This window comes from Carassius carassius, chromosome 24 (genome assembly GCF_963082965.1).
Source record: "Carassius carassius chromosome 24, fCarCar2.1, whole genome shotgun sequence".
Lineage (NCBI taxonomy): Eukaryota > Metazoa > Chordata > Actinopteri > Cypriniformes > Cyprinidae > Carassius > Carassius carassius.
In genome coordinates this window covers 20934859-20958922 of record NC_081778.1, presented here as the reverse complement: position 1 = coordinate 20958922, position 24064 = coordinate 20934859, and the positions used below count along the sequence as shown (strand labels likewise).

Here is a 24064-nt window from a genome sequence, read left to right as displayed (position 1 = left end):
GAACCCCAGTAGCAAGTTGTTTTGACTTAGAAACTTCACCCCTCCAAGACACCCTGAAGGATCTATCAGAGGTAGGACTTAATTCACAGGAGTGCGGTTCCAGAGATGCCCATCTTTCTGAGGGTGGACAGGAGAATTGGTGATTAACGATGTCAAAAGCAGCAGACAGGTCCAGCAAGATGAGTTCTGAGGATTTTGAAGCTGCTCTTGCCAGTCACAGGGCTTCAGTAACCGAGAGCAGTGCAGTCTTAGTTGAGTGGCCGCTTTTGAAGCCAGATTGGTTGCTGTCCAGGAGGTTGTTCTGTACAAGGAACATAGAGTGCTGGTTGAACACAGCTCGCTCAAGTGTCTTTGCAAAGAATGGAAGAAGGGATACCGGTCTGTAGTTTTCTACAAGTGCTAGATTTAGAGATGGTCTCTTAAGCAGTGGGCTTACCCGACCCTGCTTAAATGCTGAGGGAAATTTTCCAGAGTGAAGAGAGGAGTTGATAATGTGAGTAAGTGAAGGTATGACTGAAGAAGAAATCGCTTGAAGGAGGTGAGTTGGGATCGGATCAAGTGGACAAGTAGTAGGATGATTGGACAGGATAAGTTTGGAAATGTCCATCTTTGAGAGTGAAGAGAAGGAGGAGAGAGAGTGTGCATTAGTCGTTGTGAAGTTATCCTCAGTCTGCAGTTAGGAGAATTGGTCACTGATGGTTCTGGTTTTTTTGTGAAGAAAACTGCAAAGTCATCAGCTGTAAGAGTTGCTGGAGGAGGAGGTGGATGCATATTAAGAAGAGAAGAGAAAGTTTTGAAGAGTGTCCGAGTGCCACAACATTTGTTAATTTTGTTGTGGTAGTATGTTGTTTTAGCAGTGAATGATGCATTAAAATGCATTTTAAAATGTATTTCTGTGATGCAATGCTGAATTTTCAACAGCCATTACTCCAGTCTTTTGTGTCTCATGATCCTTCAGAAAATCATTCTGATATGCTCATTTGGTGCTGGAGAAACTTTCTTATTATTATCAATATTAAAAAACAGATGTACTGATTATTATTTTTCTGAAAACTGTGGTACATTTTTTTATTCTCATAATATTTTGATTAATTGAATATTGTTTGGAACAAGTCTTTATACTGTCACTTGTGATCAATTTAATGCATCCTTGCTGATTAAAAGTATTAATTTCTTAAATTTTTATCACCCCAAACCTTTGAACAGAGTTTCATTTAAATCCACTTAGCTCAAACTTTTTTTTTTCTAGTTATAAGTTTCCTTTTACAAGGGCCAGAACAAACCAAAGATGGAAATTTGACAAGCCCTGATGCAGCAGGTGTGACAACAGAGACTGACCCTGATTGTTATTGATTAACCTATCTGAAAGCGAGTGATTTGCGGTTTTCTGTGTTTGTTCCTAGAGTGCAGATTCCTGTGCACTAACGGCAGATGTCTGAACCTGGGCTCGCAGGTCTGTGATCAGCTCAACCACTGTGGAGACAACAGCGATGAGGAGCACTGTCCCCTCTCCACCCAGCATCCTGCATCTGCCATCTTCAGCTGTGAGTCCATCTCTCTAACATTGCTGCTCCAGACTCAGATCTGTGTCTGTGTTCTGGTTCTGATGAAGTCCGCAGGATGTTTTCTTGCTTCTCATTGGTCAGTTCTCATCTGAATTCCTGAGGCGTTTGTATCCAAGCCACCTGCTAGGTGTGAGTGTGAGACAAGTGTTAAGTGGTCTCTCTGCACGCTGAAGTGCGGAGTGTGTGTGTGTGTGTGTGTGTGTGTGTGTGTGTGTGTGTGTGTGTAACAGGGAGTGTAAGTGGTTTGAGATCAACATAGAATTTGGTCAAATAGGTAAAATGTCTTGATTATTTTTCAGCTATTTTGATTTATATTTGACATGTATCTAGATACATTTGGGTCAATGACATGACGCAAATTTTTTGTTATTTGCTCTTTTTTTCCCCCAAATAAGTAAGACATTAAAGCACCTTTTATATGATGATTATATTTTTATATAATAATATAAAATTATATTTATATTATATAATTTCTATATAATATCACAATATCATATGGTTACACCTCATGGCATTAAATTGAAAAAAAAAAATTAAATGGTAAAGTTTTTCAAAATCATATCAAACCAACATAAATTCAAAGAATACATTTCTAAAAACTTTGCAGGAGTGTTTTAAACTCAGACTCTTTTTTTGTGGTTACTTGTATTGACCCATATATTTGCATTGTCATGATGCAAATGTGAGACTTTTTTTGAGAAACATCATTGCGAATATTTAATATTTTGTGCAGCCCCTGGCGTGAGATGCTGGCAGCCAGTCACCTTTGAAGACAGTTTGAGGAAACCAGAACAGACAAAAAAAATAATCTCAAAAAAAGCACGTAGCTCCTTCTGCGTTTCTCTGTCCCGGCTGTGTTGAAATCAGTCATCTGTTCTTGCCATGTCATGCTCCCCTGTGCTCCGTCTGCTCCAAGGGGTGTCTTCAGTCAGAGTTGTTAGAGCAGTAATGCTCATTTCCTCAGCAGACAAACAGCCGCCATATACTGCTAGAGGGAGAGAGGAATGATGCTGATAGACGTTAGAGAAGCTGAGAGCGAGACCGAATCTGAGGAAATGTTTAGAGTCTAATCGAGTTTGCCATCAAGCTGTCTACAGCAGGGCCAGACAGATTGATCATGAATATAGTCTAGACACACTGCACAAAATATTCCTCTCTCTCTGTCTCCTGCTCTCCGCATCCACATTGAATGGTTGTGGTCAGGACTGTCCGGCAGACTCTGCAGAGAGGGAGGGAGTGAGAGAGAAAGGGTGTTTATCGAAGAGTATGATGAAAAGCTTTGCAGGGTTTAAGGGTGTGCGGCAGTGATCTTCTTTGTCAGTGGTTTGCATTTATTGGCATCAGGTGTGTGGGAGTCAGACTGGCCGAATATCAGGGTCAAGTATGTTGTCCATGAATTTATCATTTTATTTCTTTCATCTTAGGAAGGTACACTTAACTTGGTTGTTTTTGTGAGAAAATGACCACTTTTCACGCTCTCTTCTTTCGGACGTTTTTTTCTCAGAATTGTGTGATTATAAACTCACAATTCTGAAACTTGCAATTCAGAGAAATAAAGTCAGAATTGCAATTCTGATGCTTTTTTTCTGACAATTGCAAGTTCGTATCTCACAATTTTGACCACTTTTTACAGTCTTTTCACTCTCTCTTCTTTCTGACTTTTTTTTTTCTCCTCAGAATTGTGAGATATGTATACCTAGATATGAATACCTAATACCTAACCCTAACCCTAACCTAATTCTGAGGATAAAAAAGTCAGAATTTGTGAGATAAAAAGTCGCAATTACCTTGATTTATTTTTTATTAAGTGTCGGAATTAGGCTTCCATAGTTGTTGTTGTTGTTGTTGTTAATGATAATAATAATAATAATAATATTAGTTGTCTATCATTTGTTGTTATTATTATGTTATTATTGTTATTAACTTAAAAGTAAAAATACTTATTTAAAGACTTTAATGTAAATTTATTAATAATAATAGCTGTTTATTATTATTATTATTATTATAGCAGTAGTAAATCAATATTAATCAATAATTCAGTATAATCAATATTTCTTTTACTACTACTATTACTGTTATCATTGTGAACAATAATTGATTAACTATATTTGTTGTTATTGTTATTAGCTATCATTATTATTAAAAGTTTGAAAAAGGACAAAAAAATGTTTACAGAAAGGAAACATTTTGTAAATAATAAAGAGATGGTTTTCAGTTTTGGGTCAAATGTTCTGGGGGATCTGCTTAAGTAATCCGTAATTTCCCTTGAGTTGGGAGAATGTCTTTTTAGTAGACACCGTGTGAGAGATGTTGTGCCAGTTCGTGCAGGCCACAGATCAGCCATTTTCTGCCTGTATTTGCAGGAATTACTTTAAGAGTGATGCTGATTAAACATGACAGGTTTCCACACCTCACCTCCACAGAACAAAACACACTGATGGGTCATCTTTCCTTATATACACTCTAGCTGTTACTGCGATGAGCACAGTTACCACAAAACCCATCACATCTGCCCTTTCCTGGCATCGAATCCCAGCACACAACTTGGCTGGCAAAACTTTGCGGTAAAAAAAACAACAACAAACTTTCTCGGACATAAAACTACAAACGTTTATTCACTCTGCATAAAAGCTCGGGGTACGCTCTCTCCTCTTTGAAGGCGGCACGGTAGCCACACACTTTGAAGTGCATGTAAATCAGCCTCTTCAACAGTTTGCTTGTTTGTTAATGGCTTCCCTCTCTAGTGTGTGTGTGTGTGTGTGTGTGTGTGTGTGTGTGTGTGTGTGTGTGTGTGTGTGTGTGTGTGTGTGTGTGTGTGTGTGTGTGTGTGTGTGTGTGTGTGTGTGTGTGTGTGTGTGTGTGTGTGTGTGTGTGAGAGAGAGAGAGCGAGCAAGCGAGAGAGAGAGAGAGAGAGAGGAGTTTCTCAAGAGCTGCAGACAAGCTGAACTTGTCAGGCACTGGACGTTCATGGACACTATCCCGCTCACACTGGACCAACACATCCCACTTTGATGTCTGTCAGGGGACGAGCGTCTATAGAGCTCTCGTACTATCTTTCTCCTCCCGTTTCTCCTCTGCGGATTTAACACAGGTTGATGGGGGTCAGAGATCGCCGAGGTCACGTTTCGAGCCTGGTCTGATGTGAAGAGCTCAACAATCAGTTTGTTTGAGTTTAGGATTTCCATCACTAATCTCCATCATCTCTCATGCTAATCTGGGCCTACCACAGCAGGCTGCATTTCCATGCTAAGGGGCTCGTTACCAAACCGACGTCATGCAATCTGTGTTGCTTGGAGGGAGGGCAAGTCCCAGATGAAGCGTTTGAACTTCTTGAAGAGCGAGTGAGAGAGGGAAGTGCCCGATGATGGAATTGTTTGGCTTACAGGAATGTCCGACAGTAAAAGAGACTTGAATGAAGTTCGGAGGGTCTTAATCAGATTTTTAATGACAGATGATAATGATGGTGTGAGTGAGACACTTGTTTGGTATTTGATGTCTTGGAGCCGGTTTAAAGAGTGTTCCGCTTTGTTTGCGCTCACTTGGATTCGTGTTATTTGACTTTTCGCAATATTCTGTATAAAGGAAAGCAATTTATCTCCGAAAATGTTTCTTAGATTTCACTTTAAAGAAGCAACAGGCTGAGCACCTGTGCGATTAATTCGTCGCGCACTCAATAGCGACTGTTGTGATTTCGATTTTGGTTGTAAATAGCTTTTTTTTCTTTCTCCTAAAGCTTTCTGATGAGTACGAATCCTGTCAGTCCGAATAGGAAGATCTGTGATTCCTTCATTCTCTCCTTCCCCTTTTCTTTCCTCCGCTCGCTCGCTCGCTCTTTCCCCCTGGTCCTTTGAACCACATCCCACACACGTTGCTGCATTAGCCAGGCTGTTTTTCAGGGCGAGGGCCATGCGGTCCTGTATTCGTTGGCTGTCAACCGCATCAGTACTGATGGGTTTCAGACAGTGTCACCTCACGCAGGCTCACAGTGGATTCTGGGATTGTTTATCGTGGCTGAGCTGGATGTCTATCGGGCACTATTCTTCTGTGTTCACTCATTTACTCTGTGCATTCATTCAGACATTTTGTGCTTTGAACCTCCCAGTATGATGGAATCCCTCAGTCCCTCTCGGTGGCCTTCATGCCTCCCTCGTTTCTTCATCTGTTACCTAAGTACATTTGACCCTGTGTGTGAGTGTGTTGAGAGAGTAATGATGCAGCTGGGGCCATTGAAGATTGAGAAACTGACAGCTCTCCTTCGCTTTCATTCGCTCCCCTCAAAGAACGATAGACGGGGAATAAAAACACGAGGAGAAAAAGAGGCAGAGCAATAAATGGAGACGCCTCAAATGGCAAGTTGGTCTGGAATCCAATCAAGTTTGGCTCAAAGACTAAAGCAAAAACAATGAAAGACAAGAAAGTGAGGGAGACAGAGAAGGGGAGAAAAAAAAAGCTTTTTAATAAGTGAATTGTTTGTGCTTTGTCCAAATCTGAATTAAGATCTGAAATTTTCATGAAATTACTGTTTACAAACAAATGCTTACTTTTGTACCATATGGTTATAAAAATGCAAAGAATTTTTTTTTTTTTTGAAGTCGAAAGCCTTCTAAAGGCATAGTAATACATGGTTAAAATATCTCACTGAGTGATATTTCAAATACAAAATTAAAATGTTGAGAAAACAACTTTAGCGATTCTTTTAAATCCAGTGGTCAAATAATGTGGGGCCTCTCAATTTTCTGTGTATTTATAGCCACCTAGCTAGTGACTGAACTTTGTGTGAATGTCCACAAAACTGGAAGACTTTCTGAATGTATGTTTTTCAGAAAGGAAAACTGAAAAGATAAAAAAGAGGAATTAGGGAGAATCAATAAATTATGAATATGAATACTTTATTAACATTATGTGAATAATATATAATCATGTAATCAATAAAAAAATTAAACCGTACTCTGATTCAGAGTGTTTTAAAATAATTTGTAATTTAATCTAATTGCAAGTACTTTTGGAATCTGATTACATTATCCAAATTACATGTGATCAGTTACTACCCAGTTCTGCCAAAAAGTGCCGCATATGGGGTTGAAGTATCTAATTTCCAAAAGTTTGGAGGGGGTTTGGGCTTCTGTAGATATCCATTGTTGTTGGTGAATTGGACAAACTCAGGATTTGACATGTTATTTTGCAGGTCTTAATAACCACAATCTTCTCTGGTTTAATAAGAGCACATCAATCAGGGCCTGAATGTCATTTTGGAATATGGGGGGATTACCCCTCTTAGGGGAAGAGCGATTTGGAAGACTAATTTGAGGGGGGTGAAGGGGGCATTTTAAATAATTTTATATATATATATATATATATATATATGTATATATATATATATGTATATATGTATATATGTATATATATGTGTGTATATATATATATATGTATATGTATATATATGTGTGTATATATATATATATGTATGTATATATATATGTATGTATGTATATATATATATATATATATATATATATATATATATATATATATATATATATACATATATATATATATATATATATATATATATATATATATATATATACATATATATATATATATATATATATATATATATATATATATATATACATATATACATATATATATATATATATATATATACATATATATATACATATATATATATATATATATATATGTATATATATATATATACATACATATATATATATATATATATATATATATATATATATATATATATATATATATATATATATATATATATATATATATATATATTAGTTTGAGATTGGTCTTTAGAGACCGCTAATCAGATTATCGGCCGATAGCGATCGGTAGCCGATCAATCGGAGCACGCCTAATGGCATGGTATATACACTCTATAAACCACTGTACACTACCATGGTATACAATGTTTTTCTTCTAAAGGCCAAAGCTTGTTCTGCACTAATATTTTCACTGCCTTTACAGCAGTTTGCTGCTTGGTCTAAATGTCTGTATTCAGAAAATGATATAACTCTCTGGAATGTTTTATTTATTTATTTTTTATCATGTGCCCTCCTGCACCCAAAATGTTTTCCCATTTTTAAACCATTTTGAATGAGTTGGAATGCAAATGAGAAATCTTTCTCATTCTTTTTGCATTCCCCCTTCCAACCCGTTGTGTTTTTGTTCCCCTGAGGTGTTCATTTCTCACAAATATCTTCTTCTCCTCTCTCTCCCCACAGTGAATAAAGACTTTCATACTGAGACATCCTATTAGCTCATTTCCAGTTTACCCATAATGCCTCATAATGTGTTTTTATGTCATATCAGTCATGGCTGTATGGATGAAATTCAGACCCTAAACTCATTCACTCTCTGATTGCAGGATGTCAGGTTGCATTGTTGCTTGAAGATGCATGAATGGAATAAATGAATTCTTAATGTGTGTGTGTGTGTGTGTGTGTGTGTGTGTATGAAGGAGAGAGAATGAAACATGAGAAGGTTTCCTGCTGAGGTGCTATTTAGTTTCACCTCTTCTTTTTTTTTTCTTTTTTTTTTTTAATGGCTCATTGTTAAAAACATCATGCCAAAAAAGTGATTTGCAGTCTTTATTCCGATGTGTCTGTATGAATTACAGCAAAGTACTTGTACTCCCGTTTTTTTTAATATGCTTGCATGCTTCATAGTTTCATAAGAGCAAAACTGTTAACAACACAGCATCTAACTTTAGAGCTAATTATTGATTCCCCATTTTAAACTGATTCACACACTCTGGATTTAATTCAGTTACAGTTCGATTTTATTCCATTCAGAAAGCCTTCGCAACTACAGCAACAACCCAAGTGGCCGTAGCGTTGTGGCAGCACAGGAGCTTTTGTATGGGCATTGCTTCACAAAAATCTATTTGACTTCACCGTTATTATTGATAACATGTTGACCATTGACAGAGTCGTACTTTAGAATAGATATAATTTTGTAGCTGTTATGAGAGAAGCAGTGAATGTGCATGTTAGTGTCTGTTTTTCTGGGTCAGAGCTTTGAAGTTGAGTTGGGTCAGCTGAGCTCTATTCAGATGTGCCACTTTCTCTCTCTGGTGACCTACACGCAGGAGGTGTGTCGCGGCAAACACTTTAAGCCAGTCTGCTGTGCTCTCTGCCTTTTGTGTTTAGTTTTTGTGAATCTGTGGGTGGTGATTGGCTGGAGGCTGAACATGTGACTCATGGGAGTGAAGTGAAAATATGAGGGCCCTGATGTAAACATCACCTCCTTTAAGCGGGAAGGTTTTAAACTCTTTTGGGATTGGAAATGATTGTGAAAGGGCTATAGTTTCAACTTTGAGTTGGAAGCAGCACACTCTGTGCTTTGAAGGATATAAAACGAAGACGTTTGACCATAACTTGAACATAAATATATTATTGAACATAAATGAACAAAAGGGTTTAGAACTAAATTAGGGTAATTGATCACAGAATTTTTGTGTTTTAAAAAGGTTCAACCAAACATTACACTAAAATTTTGCTTTAATATGTTGCAGAGGAGCAAAATCAGTTTATCACACATCACTGTCTGTTAAATTGGGAGATTGGAGAGAGCTAAAAATCACTTTATTATAGAAAAGATGATTAAAAAAAGGCACCTCACGGTTTGCTCTTAGGCCCAGATCTGTTTCATTTTAGAAGCTCAGAGGTTTGAGACAGGAAATTAATTAAGCTTAACATCATAGAGTATATGTACAAAAAAACTTGAAATGAATAAAGACATCCATAAATATTATTGTAATTTTACCATATACCATTTTATTTGTATATTTTTCCTTAACACTTTTAGTGAAAACTAAAAATGTTTTATTGTTTTAAATTATCAATAATAATAATAATACATAAAAAAGAGATAATAAAATTACATTAATATGATTAATATTTATTCCTAAACTCGTTAAGTGAAAAATGTACCTTTTTACTGTTGATTTTTTTAAATAATAATAATAATAATACATTGTAAAAAAAAAAATAATAAAAAAAAAAAAAAAAAAAATATATATATATATATATATATATAGATATATATATATATATATATATAGATATATAGATATATATATATATATATATATATATAATAAAATATAATTATATAAATATATAGAAAAAATCTATCATATGTAGATTTTTTTTTTTTCAAACCTTAATAAAGATTTGCAGCTATAATTTACTCATTCTCAAGTCATGCCAAACTCACATGGCTTTCTTGTTCCCATACATAGAACACCAATGGAGACCAATGGTCAAAAAGCACAATGAACTCTCCCTTAAAATACTCCATGTGACTTGTGCCCTGTATTTTAAAAACTCTAAAGCTATACAATCGCTCTGCGGTTACAGACTGAAATTGATTGTGTTATTCATAGAAAATTTTGCTTGACAAATTTGGTCACTGGATTTTGGTCACCATTCACTTTCATTGTATATAGAAAGGAGAAGCTTAGACAGTCTGCTATAAACATGTATTTTCGTGGTCCACATACACAAAGAAAGTCACAGGGCTTTCAAAAGACATGAGAGTGAGTAAATGGTCAAAATTGATCTCTTTAAATATTTAAAGCTACACAAACTACATCAGCAACTTGACTTTCTCTTTGAAAACAAACAGGCCTTCATCACATTTCTAGTGTTCACTTCAACACATACTGTAGTTCTGTTACTGCTCTTAGGGTTTCCGCGGGGTCATAAAAAGTCATAAAAACGTACGAATTTTCCATACAAGGTCATAAAAAACATTTAGCCACGTCTTAAATTGATATGCTAGTCCATTAATTTGTTCTTCCATCAAAATGCGCTCGCAGCAGCAATGGCATTCATTTGTTTCGCCTGTTGTAGTTCTGTATGAGGAATCTGGGTGGTATCACACTGGTATCACAGCGTTCCAGAACTACAAGGTCCATGCGGCAGCATACAGACTTGTCAGAAGGACTTTCACAGAAAGCATGCAAACTGCAAAGATGTCAGCTGGACATATGGAGTGCTGTTATTATTTCATGAGGTTTTTATAGTATTTTGCTACGACTGGGAGTCAGAACTGACAGTCTGCTGGGTAGTGGGCCACTTCGCAAAACACATGGTTATTTATCACCGAAATCTTCCGCTTTGATGACCGTTTGCAGTCACTGTGTCTGTATTACCGAGGAGATGATGTGTCATAAAGGGGGTCCGAGAGTACGCAGGTGTTGTCCATGAGGCCGTATGGCAGCGTCCGGGGAAGGAAGCACTGCCATGTGGCTCGTTAGCAAAATGCTAATTATGTTGTCAGCATCATTAAGAGTCACAACAGCAGCCATTTTGGGAGTTGCGGTGCCTGCTGTTCTTCCTGTTGCGCCTGTGTGTGTGTGTGTGTGTGTGTGTGTGTGTGCTAGTGCAGGAGGCTGGCATTAAACCTAGACATTACCTCACTCTTGGGCAGACGACCCATTACGATGCTCAGCAGGCTGCAGGAGAGAGGTGAAAAAAAACTCAATACCTGATGATTATGTATACACACACAAACACACACACACACACGCACACAAACTGCAGTGCATCACATCTGCAGGTGGCCCATCTTGGCTTTGCAGATAGCAATCCCCAGTCATAAACTCTCTCGCACAAGCAGACAATATCCCCTTGCTTCCCGTCTCACACACCACGTCCTGCAGGGATTTGTGCAAATATCACAGTCTCTGCGATGGCTACCATTTGTATTCTTGCAGTTATATTACAGGTTAGAACTGGAATGTTTTCACATGTCTGCATCTCGTTGTTTCATAGGACTTTCCCACAGACGGAGTTGCACAATTTTATAGCTGCCACATACACTTGATGACAGGTTTCTTTTTTTCTCTCACAAACCATCCCATGTGAAGCTCACAGTGTAATTTAGTTCTTGCTGTAATCTGTAAAACAGCACTGGCATTTTGAGGATCTACTCATCAGATATTTTTGGGACACGTTGTATGAGCTTGCAATGTTTCAGTTTTGTCATGAACTCTCAGGTAAACTGTCAGGTTTTCTCTTTAAGGTTCGCAGAGCAGGATTATGATCTTTGCAAGTCAACGGTTGCTGTTTCACAGAGCATTGTGCTTGTTATTATCTATACACTATACACTAAGAGATATTGGTGTAACTCTTTCGAGTGTCTATTAACATAAGCAGATTATTATTTTTTTTCTTCAAGCTGATGTGTTATAGAATGTTGCTGTTGATTTTAACTAATATTTGTTTATTTTGTGGTTAAAAATGTAAAATGAAGAGGGTGTACTATTTATTTTTATTATTTGTAGGGAAATAATTAATATATGTTGAAAAAGGAATGTGCCCAAATTAAAATTTAAAATGTGTTTGACTTTATTACATCAATAATGATTATATGGATTTGCAGGGTAAGCATAAGTAAGAATGCAAATACATTAAAATAATATTGTTCCCATCATAATTATTATGATCCAGGCTTAGAATGCTAAACTTCATTTTATACAATATGTAACAGCAAGTCAGAGTCCCTGCTCCATCTGAAAATATTTCTGACCTCTGAGACATTTCTGAAGTGGAGGCACAAGGTGGTGCTGTTCATCAGATAGAAATAAAAACTTCCTCTTTTTTTATCATAAAAATTTAAATTTAAATTGTCTTTATTTGGGTTATGTTTTGTGAGGTATAACAGAGAAGGTGTGGTAGTTTACGTGGTGGCAGGTCTCTCCCCCGGTAGCATTAGCATGCTGGGAGAATCCACCTCATTGCCCCAGAGACTTCCTCCTCAGACAGAGATTCAAATTCAGACTTGACCCTTAAACCCCCGACTCTGTCTTTCCCCCATGTCTGCTTTAATGGGGGGATGTGTCTGGCTGCATACGTGTGTACAAGCGACTCGACTTCCAGACTAGACCCCAGACAGATAAATGTCATTTTATTCCCCTGAGGGCTGCATTGCTAACTAGTGGAAAAATGTCTAAAGTTAAAATTTCATTTCAGTATCCCTGAACCAGCCAGGAATGATAGTAATAATTTTATTCAGTGAAGAAAAAATATATATTTTAGTTAGAGAGAGAGAGAGTACAAAAAAAATATATAAATAGTTATGAATTATTCATGTAACAGTTTTAATCTTTACAAATAATCTCTCTCTCTCTCTCTCTCTCTCTCTCTATATATATATATATATATATATATATATATATATATATATACACACACACATACACACACATACACACACACACACACACACACACACACACACACAGTCGTGGTCAAAAGTTTTGAGAATTACATAAATATTGGAAATTGGAAAGTTGCTGCTAGCAAGTTTTTATAGCAATTTGCATATACTCCAGAATGTTATGAAGAGTGGTCAGATGAATTGCATAGTCCTTCTTTGCCATGAAAATTAACTTAATCCCAAAAAAACCTTTCCACTGCATTTCATTGCTGTCATTAAAGGACCTGCTGAGATCATTTCAGTAATCGTCTTGTTAACTCAGGTGAGAATGTTGACGAGCACAAGGCTGGAGATCATTATGTCAGGCTGATTGGGTTAGAATGGCAGACTTGACATGTTAAAAGGAGGGTGATGCTTGAAATCATTGTTCTTCCATTGTTAACCATGGTGACCTGCAAAGAAACGCGTGCAGCCATCATTGCGTTGCATAAAAATGGCTTCACAGGCAAGGATATTGTGGCTACTAAGATTGCACCTAAATCAACAATTTATAGGATCATCAAGAAATTCAAGGAAAGAGGTTAAATTCTTGTAAAGAAGGCTTCAGGGCTTCCAAGAAAGTCCAGCAAGCGCCATGATTGTCTCCTAAAGAGGATTCAGCTGCGGGATCGGAGTGCCACCAGTGCAGAGCTTGCTCAGGAATGGCAGCAGGCAGGTGTGAGCGCATCTGCACGCACAGTGAGGCCAAGACTTTTGGAAGATGGCCTGGTGTCAAGAAGGGCAGCAAAGAAGCCACTTCTCCAAAAAAAACATCAGGGACAGATCGATCTTCTGCAGAAAGTATAGTGAATGAACTGCTGAGGACTGGGGCAAAGTCATATTCTCCGATGAAGCACCTTTCCGATTGTTTGGGGCATCTGGAAAAAGGCTTGTCCGAAGAAGAAAAGGTGAGCGCTACCATCAGTCCTGTCATGCCAACAGTAAAGCATCCTGACACCATTCATGTGTGGGGTTGCTTCTCATCCAAGGGAGTGGGCTCACTCACAATTCTGCCCAAAAACACAGCCATGAATAAAGAATGGTACCAAAACACCCTCCAACAGCAACTTCTTCCAACAATCCAACAACAGTTTGGTGAAGACCAATGCATTTTCCAGCACGATGGAGAACCGTGCCATAAGGCAAAAGTGATAACTAAGTGGCTCGGGGACCAGAATGTTGAAATTTTGGGTCCATGGCCTGGAAACTCCCCAGATCTTAATCCCATTGAGAACTTGTGGTCAATCCTCAAGAGGCGGGTGGACAAACAAAAACCCACTAATTCTGACAAACTCCAAGAAGTGATTATGAAAGAATGGGTTGCTATCAGTCAGGATTTGGCCCAGAAGATTGAGAGCATGCCCAGTCGAATTGCAGAGGTCCTGAAAAAGAAGGGCCAACAATGCAAATATCCTCTTTGCATAAATGTCCTGTAATTGTCAATAAAAGCCTTTGAAACATATGAAGTGCTTTTAATTATATTTCAGCACATCACATATATATATATATATATATATATATATATATATATATATATATATATATATATATATATATATATAATATAGTTTTTTTTATGTAGTGTGTGTATATAGAGAGAGAGAGAGAGAGAGAGAGAGAGAGAGAGAGATTATTCGTAAAGATTAAAACTGTTTCATGAATGTATACTTTTTTTTTTTTTAGATATAGAAAAAATAAATACATAACTTTATGCCATTTCTCTGAATTACAGGCTATTTAGCACGTCTTCCTCCCCTTTGGCTCAGTGTGGATTCTGGTATATTGCCTTGCCCCACAATAAAAGCCCATATAGCTGCCAGGTTATTTATAGACAGACTGTAGGGGCTGTAGTTGGATGGAGGGGGGCTGTAGTTCGGGACACATGTGCTCTGTGTCGCCAGACAGCGGGGTCAGCCCAAGGTCAGCCCCCTACAATGCTTGCCTTGACTGCTTGTGTCTGGTATTAATGGGGAGGTGTAACACTAGACACCCGAGCACTGCGCTCGACCCCCCCCCCCCCCCAGCCGGTCACTGACAGACCAGCCGTGTGTGCGAGTAGACTCTCGCAGAGTGTGCGGGGGTGGAGAGAAGCTCTGTCGGCTTGGTCTCACAAACACTCAGATTTTTGTGTTCAACCAGAGGGGTCAGAAAAGGAGATAGAGAGAGGACGAGTTCAGTTTACTAAGTCAGAGCGAAGTGAAGCGGTTACCTGAGAGCATGTAGTGAAAAAAAACAGCATGTCAAGGCTATTGCCGAGGGCTTTCAGTCTCGGCGCGAGCTGTTGGACGTGCGCACACCGGCTGGCTCGTGCTCCGGTTGAAGTCTCCCACGTACTCCATGCGAAACCTCACCGCACCGGATGGCTCTAACGTCACATGCGGATCCCAACTCCAGGGAATGGAGATTTGTGAGTGTTTAACTTTCTTTTTTTGCCTTCATGGCTAATTATGTCAGAGGTCTTTTGCGTATTGACGCCTGTGAATGTGACTCAAGATAGAGCATGTAGTTTAACTCTGAGTGTGTTTTATTTAATTCCGCCCGCCGTCTCGTCTGGCTGTCAGCTCTTATCAGCTGCTTCACGCGCGTTATGTTTCCGTAAATGTCTGATCTCGGCTCTCCACCGTCTCCGCAATCTGTCTCTGAATGCGTCTGGTGTGCAAAGCCAGCAGACAGTGTTTTAACTCGAGTCTGGAGCAAATGTGTCCTGCCTTCCGGACTTTATAAACAAAGCGGCCACAAGACGACTGTCTAGGGGTTAAGAGCAAACATTTATGGAGAGATAGAGACGTTTGTTTATACTGACAGCTTATTTCTCACATACATTTCTTGGTAATTAAAAAATTGCATTTATTGTTTTCTGGTTTTGCCATATTCATTTCATATGAACTGTTGAAGAGTAACTAGCTACTATTAAGAATACAAACTGTCAACTTGAACTCTTTGTAAAGAGAAGTGTTGAACCTTATTTAGTGGTTACAATTTGTTGCTTTGCTAAACATTACAACATTACAATTTTACACAATTTGATCATAATTTTGACAAAATATCATTTATTAAAGTTAATGTTATTTGTGTGAAATCATATTAAATTAATATATACTACTGTTGAAAGGGTTGGGGTCATTACTTTTTTTATTTTTAGTAACACTAGTTTTATTCAGCAAGAAAAACAGTAAAGGTATTTATAATACAACAAAAAAAATTTTTATTTCCAATAAATGCAGTCCTTTTCCAAACATAAAAGAATCTTGAAACAAATGTATAACCATTTTCACAAAAATATGAAGCAGCGCAACTGGTTTTAAAAATGATAATAAGAAGAAATATGGCAGGAGCACCAAATCGTCATATTAGAATAATTTCTGAAGGGTCATGTGACACTGAAGACTGCCATAGAGAGAAATTGTATTTTAAAATGTATTAAAAATACAAAACAGTTGTTTTAATTTGTAATAAGATTTCACAGTATTAATGTTTTACTGTATTTTGATGCAGCCTTGATGGGCATAAGATCTTTCAAAACCTCTTTCCAAGCCCAAACTTCTGAACTCATTTTATGTCTTCATTTGAACTGTGTTAGAAAGTTGGTGTTTTAGCCAATAACAGACAGTGTTTACCATAGTAAGTTACACTTGTTTACCAGTGAGAACTCCTTCAAATGGAAGGCCTTGGCAACAAAAGCATCTTTGGATCTAGAATTTTATATTAAATTAAGATTTGGCAGATGCATCGTGTAATATTATTAATTTCTGTTCATCCATCTGTCTGAAACATAGACAGGAGTCTGTCTACATCTGATGTTGATGTCGTGTTCTGGTGTTCGCTTTGTGCAATTTGCTGCTCTGTCTGGCCTGCCAGTGATGGCTCTATAAACACAGACTCTTTCTCTGTTTTTGGAGTGAAAAGTTCATATTCTGTCTGGATCTTAAATATTGAATTTAGTCCTGGGGAATTCCCACACAGTAGGTAGAAAAGGCCTTTCAGTAGTTTTTTCCCCAGAGACTCTTCACATATGGTTCTGCTAAACATGAGCATGTGGTTTTGAATTATGCTTTGAATTCTGCAGCATTTTGAGCACTTCACAGACATTTACATGCACCTTAAAACATCCCAAAAGGGGCAGTTGTGATGGGAAAGTGATATATATCGAAAGTTTCTAAACAAAATGGCCGTCAGAAATTGAGCCAAACAGATTGTCTATTGGAACAGCAGCCTCTCTTGCAGTCATGGCTTCACATTGAGCTCAGCACACTGAAAGCTGGGCCGGGTTAAGCAGCCCCGAGGTGTCACAATGAATTATTGATAAAGGCCAGTGTCGTCATGCCAGTCTGAGTGCTTTTGGCATTAACCAGGATGATCCTGATGCCCATGCACGATGTCCTGCTTTTAACAAGAGATGCTTCAGCTTAGTTCAACTCAAATTTAGAAATTTAGCTGATCATTTTTTTACCAGAATTTTTCTATGTAATCTGACCTTTTAATATTGTGTCTACTACCTCTATGGGTTATTGGCCTATATTTGGGGGCTTTTTTAAAATATTAGTATTATAGTCAATACTGAATATTTTCCAACCAATCTTGGATATTTAATTGTGGACAGTTTTTTTAGATGAGTTTTTGCACTAACTTCAATGGATACCACTAGATAACAGGGATCTGTTATCTATTTCTTGAATAGCACTTTTCTAAAACGGAAGTCGCACTTCAACAATTAAAATTTCTCATCAACCATTAATTTCAAAATTAATAGTTAATTGTATTTCGTACTGAACATTACAATTGTGATACGCAACATTAATTTGGCATTGACATCTATTGATTGTAGTTTTATATATATATTTTTTTTTAGTTATTAGCTATAACCCCCAAAATATTTTCATTATTTAAATATTTATTATAATTATTAACTAAATTATATATATATATAAATAATAATAATAATAATAATAATAATAATAATAATATTATTATTATTATTATTATTATTTTAAAAAATTAATGGCTTTAAAATAATTTCTGGGTATCAGTTATTTGACATACTTTTAATTTATTATTTTTTGTTTTTGAAGGAAGTCTCTAATGCTCACCCTAATTGCATTTATTTGATTAAAAAAAAAATACAGTAACAGCAGTAATATTGTGAAAAATTAATAGTCTAAATTAAATTTTATTATTTTATATATTTTAAAAAAATAGCACTGTCAAACGATTAATCATGATTAATCGCATCCAAAATAGGTTTTTTGTTTTCTAAATATATGCCTGTACGGTTTATTTATGTGTGTATATATAAATACACACACATGCATGTATACATTTAACAAAAATTGTTTCTATATAAAATATTTGTAATAAATTATATATAAATATATATATACATACATATATTTTTAAATATATATAACATGTTTGTGTATTTATATATGCATCCTAAATATACACAAGTGCACACACATTTTCTAAACAAAAACTTGTTTTGGATGCGATTAATCGTTTGACAGTGCTATTAACAAGTAACTCATTCCTGTGATAGCAAAGCTGATTTTTCAGCAGCCATTACTCCAGTCTTCAGTGTCACATGTTCCTTCAGAAATCATTCTATTATTTTGAGTGGTTGCTCAAGTAACATTTCTCATTATTATCAGTGTTGAAAACGGTTGTGCTGGTTAATATTTTTGTGGAAACCGTGCTACAGTTTGCAAAAAGAACAGCACAGTAGTACTTTCAATAGAATAGATTCTTTGGTCCGCACATGTCTTTGTAACAGATCTTGCTCCAAACAAGACCTGTAACCTACTGTATATCAACTGCCTGTTCTGCCTGAAGCTTTTAAAAGCAGCAGTGCAGCTGGTGCGGGATCCAGCCTCAGGGAGTGACTCATCACCCTCGACAGCCCGAGTAAACCACAAAACCATCTGTGCTTCTTAAGAAATCCATACTTTGTTCTTCTTATTCGTTGAACAGGACCACCCATGAAGAACGAAGTTTTAATAAGACGGAGGGTGTGGCTAACAACACTGCTTTGAGGAATAAAGAACCAACTTTCTTCCTTCCTTCATTCTTCCTTCTCTCCATCTCCCCCTTTCTCTTTCTCCTCTCGCTAAACCCTCTTTCTTGGAAATGAACTCTGTCCCACCCGAACTCTAATGTTCTCAGATGCACTAGTGAGATTCTCACCACTGCAGCTCTCTCTCTCTGCAAGTTCATTCGCCGGTCATGGAGGAATGTTTTAGAATGCAAAGCTATTTTCCCTCCCTTCCAAAAGATCTTTCAGAAACTCCCTTCGTAGCTAAGTATGCCCCAAGGCAGACTGTTACGCTTCTTGCACCTTTTTAAACTAAATACAGACCAAAACATAAAAATAAAAAAAACGTGTCTGGCAAGGTTTTTAGAATACTGGTCATGATTGTTAGCACTCGTGTTCTTGGTGAGCTGCTGTGTAGCCCACAACATGTAGGTCACCACACCTTTAGCGGTCATCTCTTTTGGTCGCACACCCGTAACTGTGGAGTCCCAAATAAGCACTGGTTATATTTGGCTCATGCAAACTATGATTATAATTGCTGAATCTGTAATTATACATCATCACAAGAACAGGCTCAAAATGTTTCCAAAGCCGAAATATGTGCTTTTTCACCAAGAAGTCACCCACCCCCCTTCGACGCCTGCGTTGTTTTTAAATAATCTCGTTATTGACTGTGAAAGCACCCGTGTGGCATAGCTGTGGAGACCGAGCTGCATTGGCGAACGTGGCTGTGGCACCCGGTTCAGATTGTCTGTGCTGTTTGTTTGATGGTTCCTCTGCATGGCTGGGCTGGATGCCCACTCTCCTGGTGCCCAGCAGGGTGCCAGTCTGCCAGTTTGTTTTGTCTTGTTCTCTCACTGTCCCTGCATGCCTCTGGCCTTTCATTTCAGCACACAGACAACCTGTGTGATCGCTCCTTCACAAACGCCCTCAGACAGGTTTGTCAGACCTCTTTGGAAATTTTCCACTAGTGCACCAAAAGGCGTATGCATCCATAAAGCAAAACGTGGCGTATATGAAACGCCACATTAAATCAGATCCCAGGCGAAGAGTCCTCTGTATGAAAGATGCATGGATCTCTGTCAAGTAGTAAACCGTAAAAACGCTCATTGCCGCCTCGCCGCTGATGCTCTCTATTGCCTGTCAAAACACTTGGATGTTATGTAGGAGTGTCCTGACAGCGATAGACATGCTGACAAACAAAATCACTCTACTTGTCAATTGAATCTATCTCTTCAAAGGTCCTCTGCAGTTGAGATTTAGCCTTAGGTTTTGGTTTGTGTTGTGAAATGATGTATTTCCTGTTTTAAAATAAGCTGTCTAACCTGCAGGTAGTCAGTTCTGGCTCTGTTACAAACTGGTCTCACTGATTAAGTGACTGTACAACTGGCAGATTTGTTATACGCACTACCATAAAAAGATTTTTTTGGAAAGTTGCTTATGCACACTAAGGTTGCGTTTATTTGTAAATACTCATAAATACTGTGGGGGAAAAATGGTAATATTGTAAGATATAATTACAATTTATAATAGCTGCTTTCTATTTTAATGTATTTTATAATGTAATTTATTCCTGTAATGGCAAAGCTGAATTTTCAGCAGCAATTACTCTCGTTTACAGTGTCACATGATTCTTCAGAAATCCTTCTAATATGCTGATTTTGTGGAAACAGTGACACTTTTTCAGTGACAGATTCTTAAATCAATAGAAATTTCAAAAGAACAATGTATTTGAAATAGAAGTCTTAATCTAATATTACATATATACACCTTGGAAAAACCTTGGGAAAGTTGTACTTCTAGAGCCCTTTCACTGCAGACAGATTTCTTTTTACAAAAATAGTCCAAAGTGAGTCTTTGAGACCAATAAATACCCATTTTGTCTGTTTTGTCCTTTATTGTATAGTTGAGTTGAGTTTGTTGTTGAGTGGTGACACACTGTGCTGTATATACACAGCAGGCAGGGGTTTGACCTCAGGTAAGCACACCTGTTCCTGTTATTCAGCTCTAGCTTGGCATGATGCAGCGTCTAGTGCATGGTGCCCATCTCCCAGACCGTCTAGAGGAGCCATGTGTGTGTGGCACTGGGTGTTATGTGTGAAGCTGTTAATTATTTAGGATTAGTGTGTGTTTGTAGCATAAAGCATCTAGACAGATCTGGCTACAGTGGGAGGTCATTCTCACACACACACACACACACACACACACACACACACACACACACACACTTCTGAATGTTAGATTAGAAGGGGAGGGCTGGGGTCCTGTGAACATGAATTTGGTCTCTCTCTCTCTCCCTCTCTCTCTCTCTCTCTCTCCCTCTCTCTCACTCACACACACACACACACACACACACACACACACACACACACTTCTGAATGTTAGATTAGAAGGGGAGGGCTGGGGTCCTGTGAACATGAATTTGGTCTCTCTCTCTCTCTCTCTCTCTCTCTCTCTCTCTCTCTCTCTCTCTCTCTCTCTCTCTCTCTCTCTCTCCCTCTCTCTCTCTCTCTCTCTCTCCCTCTCTCTCACTCACTCACTCACACACACACACACACCCTGCCTCAGTCCTTTGGGATATTACATGTCATTTGTTCAGTTCACTACTTTGACCAATAAATGCACACTCTTCAAGAAGTTGCATCTCTCAGCTACTTTTTGAATATTGAATTCTTTCCACTGCTAAACTTGTTAGTCAGCTTTACTAATGGAGTCGTAGGTTGTTGGATGCCTGTTAACCATCCTGGCCAATCCTTGGTTCTCATTGAGTGAGCAATCATTAGTAGAGATAAACCAATATATATTTTTTTTACTTTGTTTGTGTGTTCTTTAATATTGGGTTTACTGATAAAACTTGGCGGGTCTCTAAAGAATAGCACTCAACAATGCCATTACAACAGAGTGTGTTCAACAGGAAACACGTTTGTTTTTTGTTAGATTTTTATTTTTTATTTTATTTTTTTTACTCCTATTCATTTCAACTTAGCAACATGCAACTTGAGCAGTGTTTGATAGTTAGGCTGCAAAAACAGAAGAAAATTAATTTGTGACCATTTAGATCTAAACTTCTGAATGTAATAAAAAATGATAGATGATGGTAGTAATTAATTACTATATGATACTAACAAAACATCATATTAAATAGGAATATTTTATTATTATTATGCAATGCCAACAAAACTTATTAGTATATGATACAAAAAAATATAACAAAATTATTAATCATGTTCATTAGGAATATTTTATTATTATTATTATTATTTAGAATTATTATTAACGTATTAATAAAATATTCACATTTGATATTATGCTATTATTAGTCGAAACATTTGTTAGTGTCGTGTCAAAAAGCAAAAATGAAACTAATCCATTTTTCTTCTAAGCTGCTGTATGTCAGTGGGTGTATATCAGAAGTGGTGACACATTTATTAGCATTTTGTTCTGCGTTTTCACTGAACTGGATATCCAGCCATGGAAATATGCTACACTGGAGCACAACCACGGATTATAACATGCATAGATTTACATTTACATTTACATTTAATCATTTAGCAGACGCTTTTATCCAAAGCGACTTACAAATGAGAACAACAGAAGCAGTCAGGTCAACAAGAGAACAACAACAGTATACAAGTGCCATGACAAGTCTCAGTTAGTCTAGTATAGAACGCATAGGTAGGTTTTTTTTTTTTTTTTTTTTTTAATTAAAAGACAAGAAAAGGAAAAGTGCTAGTGTTAGTTGGTTAAGTGCAGGCGAAAAAATGATATAGATATGATGAATAGATATGATGAAAACTTCTGCTTGACAATTGGAGATGTCTCTTGTCTCTGCATTAGACATATCCTTGTCATAAGCTGTTCCACAAAGTGGCTGGGACATAATAGCTTATGGCAGGAAGTAATGACACCTATGGATGTGACCTCCATCTACTCCTGAATATGTCACCTTCAAGATGCACTTTGCTTCTTTACGTCTACAAATCTCTATTCTCTTCCTCTGCCTCTCTCTCACACACACACACACATCTTGCTCCATCTCTCTGTCCTCCTCCCTCTCTCCTATCACCCACACACACACTCTCTCTCTCTCTCTCTCTCTCTCTCTCTCTCTCTCTCTCTCTCTCTCTCTCTCTCTCTCTCTCTCTCTCTCTCTCTCTCTCTCTCTCTCTCTCTCTCTCTCTCTCTCTCTCTCTCTCTCTCTCTCTCTCTCTCGTCTGGTCTAGCGCTTTCTGTCTGCTCTGCCTGGTGACAGAACGGCCTGATGGATTTTGATCCTCTCTCTGTGGTGTGCAGAGAGAAACATGTCTGTGTATGGCTAATCTGCAGTCTGTGATACCCAGAGCCTCTCTCATTTGTTCACGCTCTCTTTCTGTCTCTCTGTGATTGGCATGAGAGGTCAGTGTTACATAGGACAGAAACTGTGTCAGTGGGAGAATTGGACAGGACATAGTAACAAAGTACACTGTCACTAAAGCACTCTTTGGGATTTATTTTCAGATGTTTGGGGTTTAATGTACTGATTTAGACTGGATTTTGATGTCGTTTTTTTTTTTCTTTTCTCAAACTGAAGTGTCTTGTCTGGATGTGGGTGTTACAGAGAGTCATGTGCTCTACCCACAAAACCTACTGGTTTCTAGCTAGTCTAAGCTGGTCATTAGCTGATCTAAGTGGGTCATTAAGTAGTTAACAAGCTACTGTGTTCCCTAAACCAGCTTAATCACCAGAAACTGGCATGTTGCTGGTCCAAAAGTGTCTACTGACAACTTAGACCAGCCAGAAACAGCTATCATGTTACAAAAGCTCTCAGCTTAAGGTCTTCTTTATTTCTTTTTTCTTTTTGTTTTCTAGCAGGGCAATTAATTACAAGGCATTTCTAAAAGAGGAATACAGAGTGTATGTTGTCAGTTTAAATGAATCATCTTATTTTAATAATCTTAATCATTTATATCACATTACCTGTCAGAAAATCTGTGTGGTGCTTGCCCATGCTGAACTCTTGGTTGCCAGGGTGTTGATAAGCAGTTTCTAAGCTGTTATGCATGGTACATTGCTACATTATCTGTTGCTAAGGTGTTCTAGGTGGTTGCTAGGGTGTTCTGGGGGGTTGTTTGTAAGAGTTACTAAAGTCTGTGAAATTGTTCTGAATATGTTGAGCACAGGGAGGTCCATGTTTATTTCATTCAGATTATTTTTCATTATAAATCTGCGTAATGAAAAATATAATTTAAATTTT

At 37.5% G+C, this 24064-nt stretch overlaps 1 protein-coding gene across 2 annotated transcripts in view; it reads left to right on the top strand.

Moving 5' to 3' along the window:
* The window catches only part of LOC132103144 (low-density lipoprotein receptor class A domain-containing protein 4-like), a 52489-nt gene that overhangs the window by 22256 nt on the left and 6169 nt on the right, over positions 1 to 24064 (top strand). Inside the window, exon 3 of one of the 2 annotated variants that reach the window (XM_059507989.1) lies at positions 1404 to 1544. In XM_059507989.1, coding sequence (XP_059363972.1) covers positions 1404 to 1544 — 141 coding nt within the window. Of the gene's footprint in view, positions 1 to 1403; positions 1545 to 14877; positions 15214 to 24064 lie in introns of those variants that run through there. The other variant, XM_059507990.1, reaches the window with a different exon arrangement.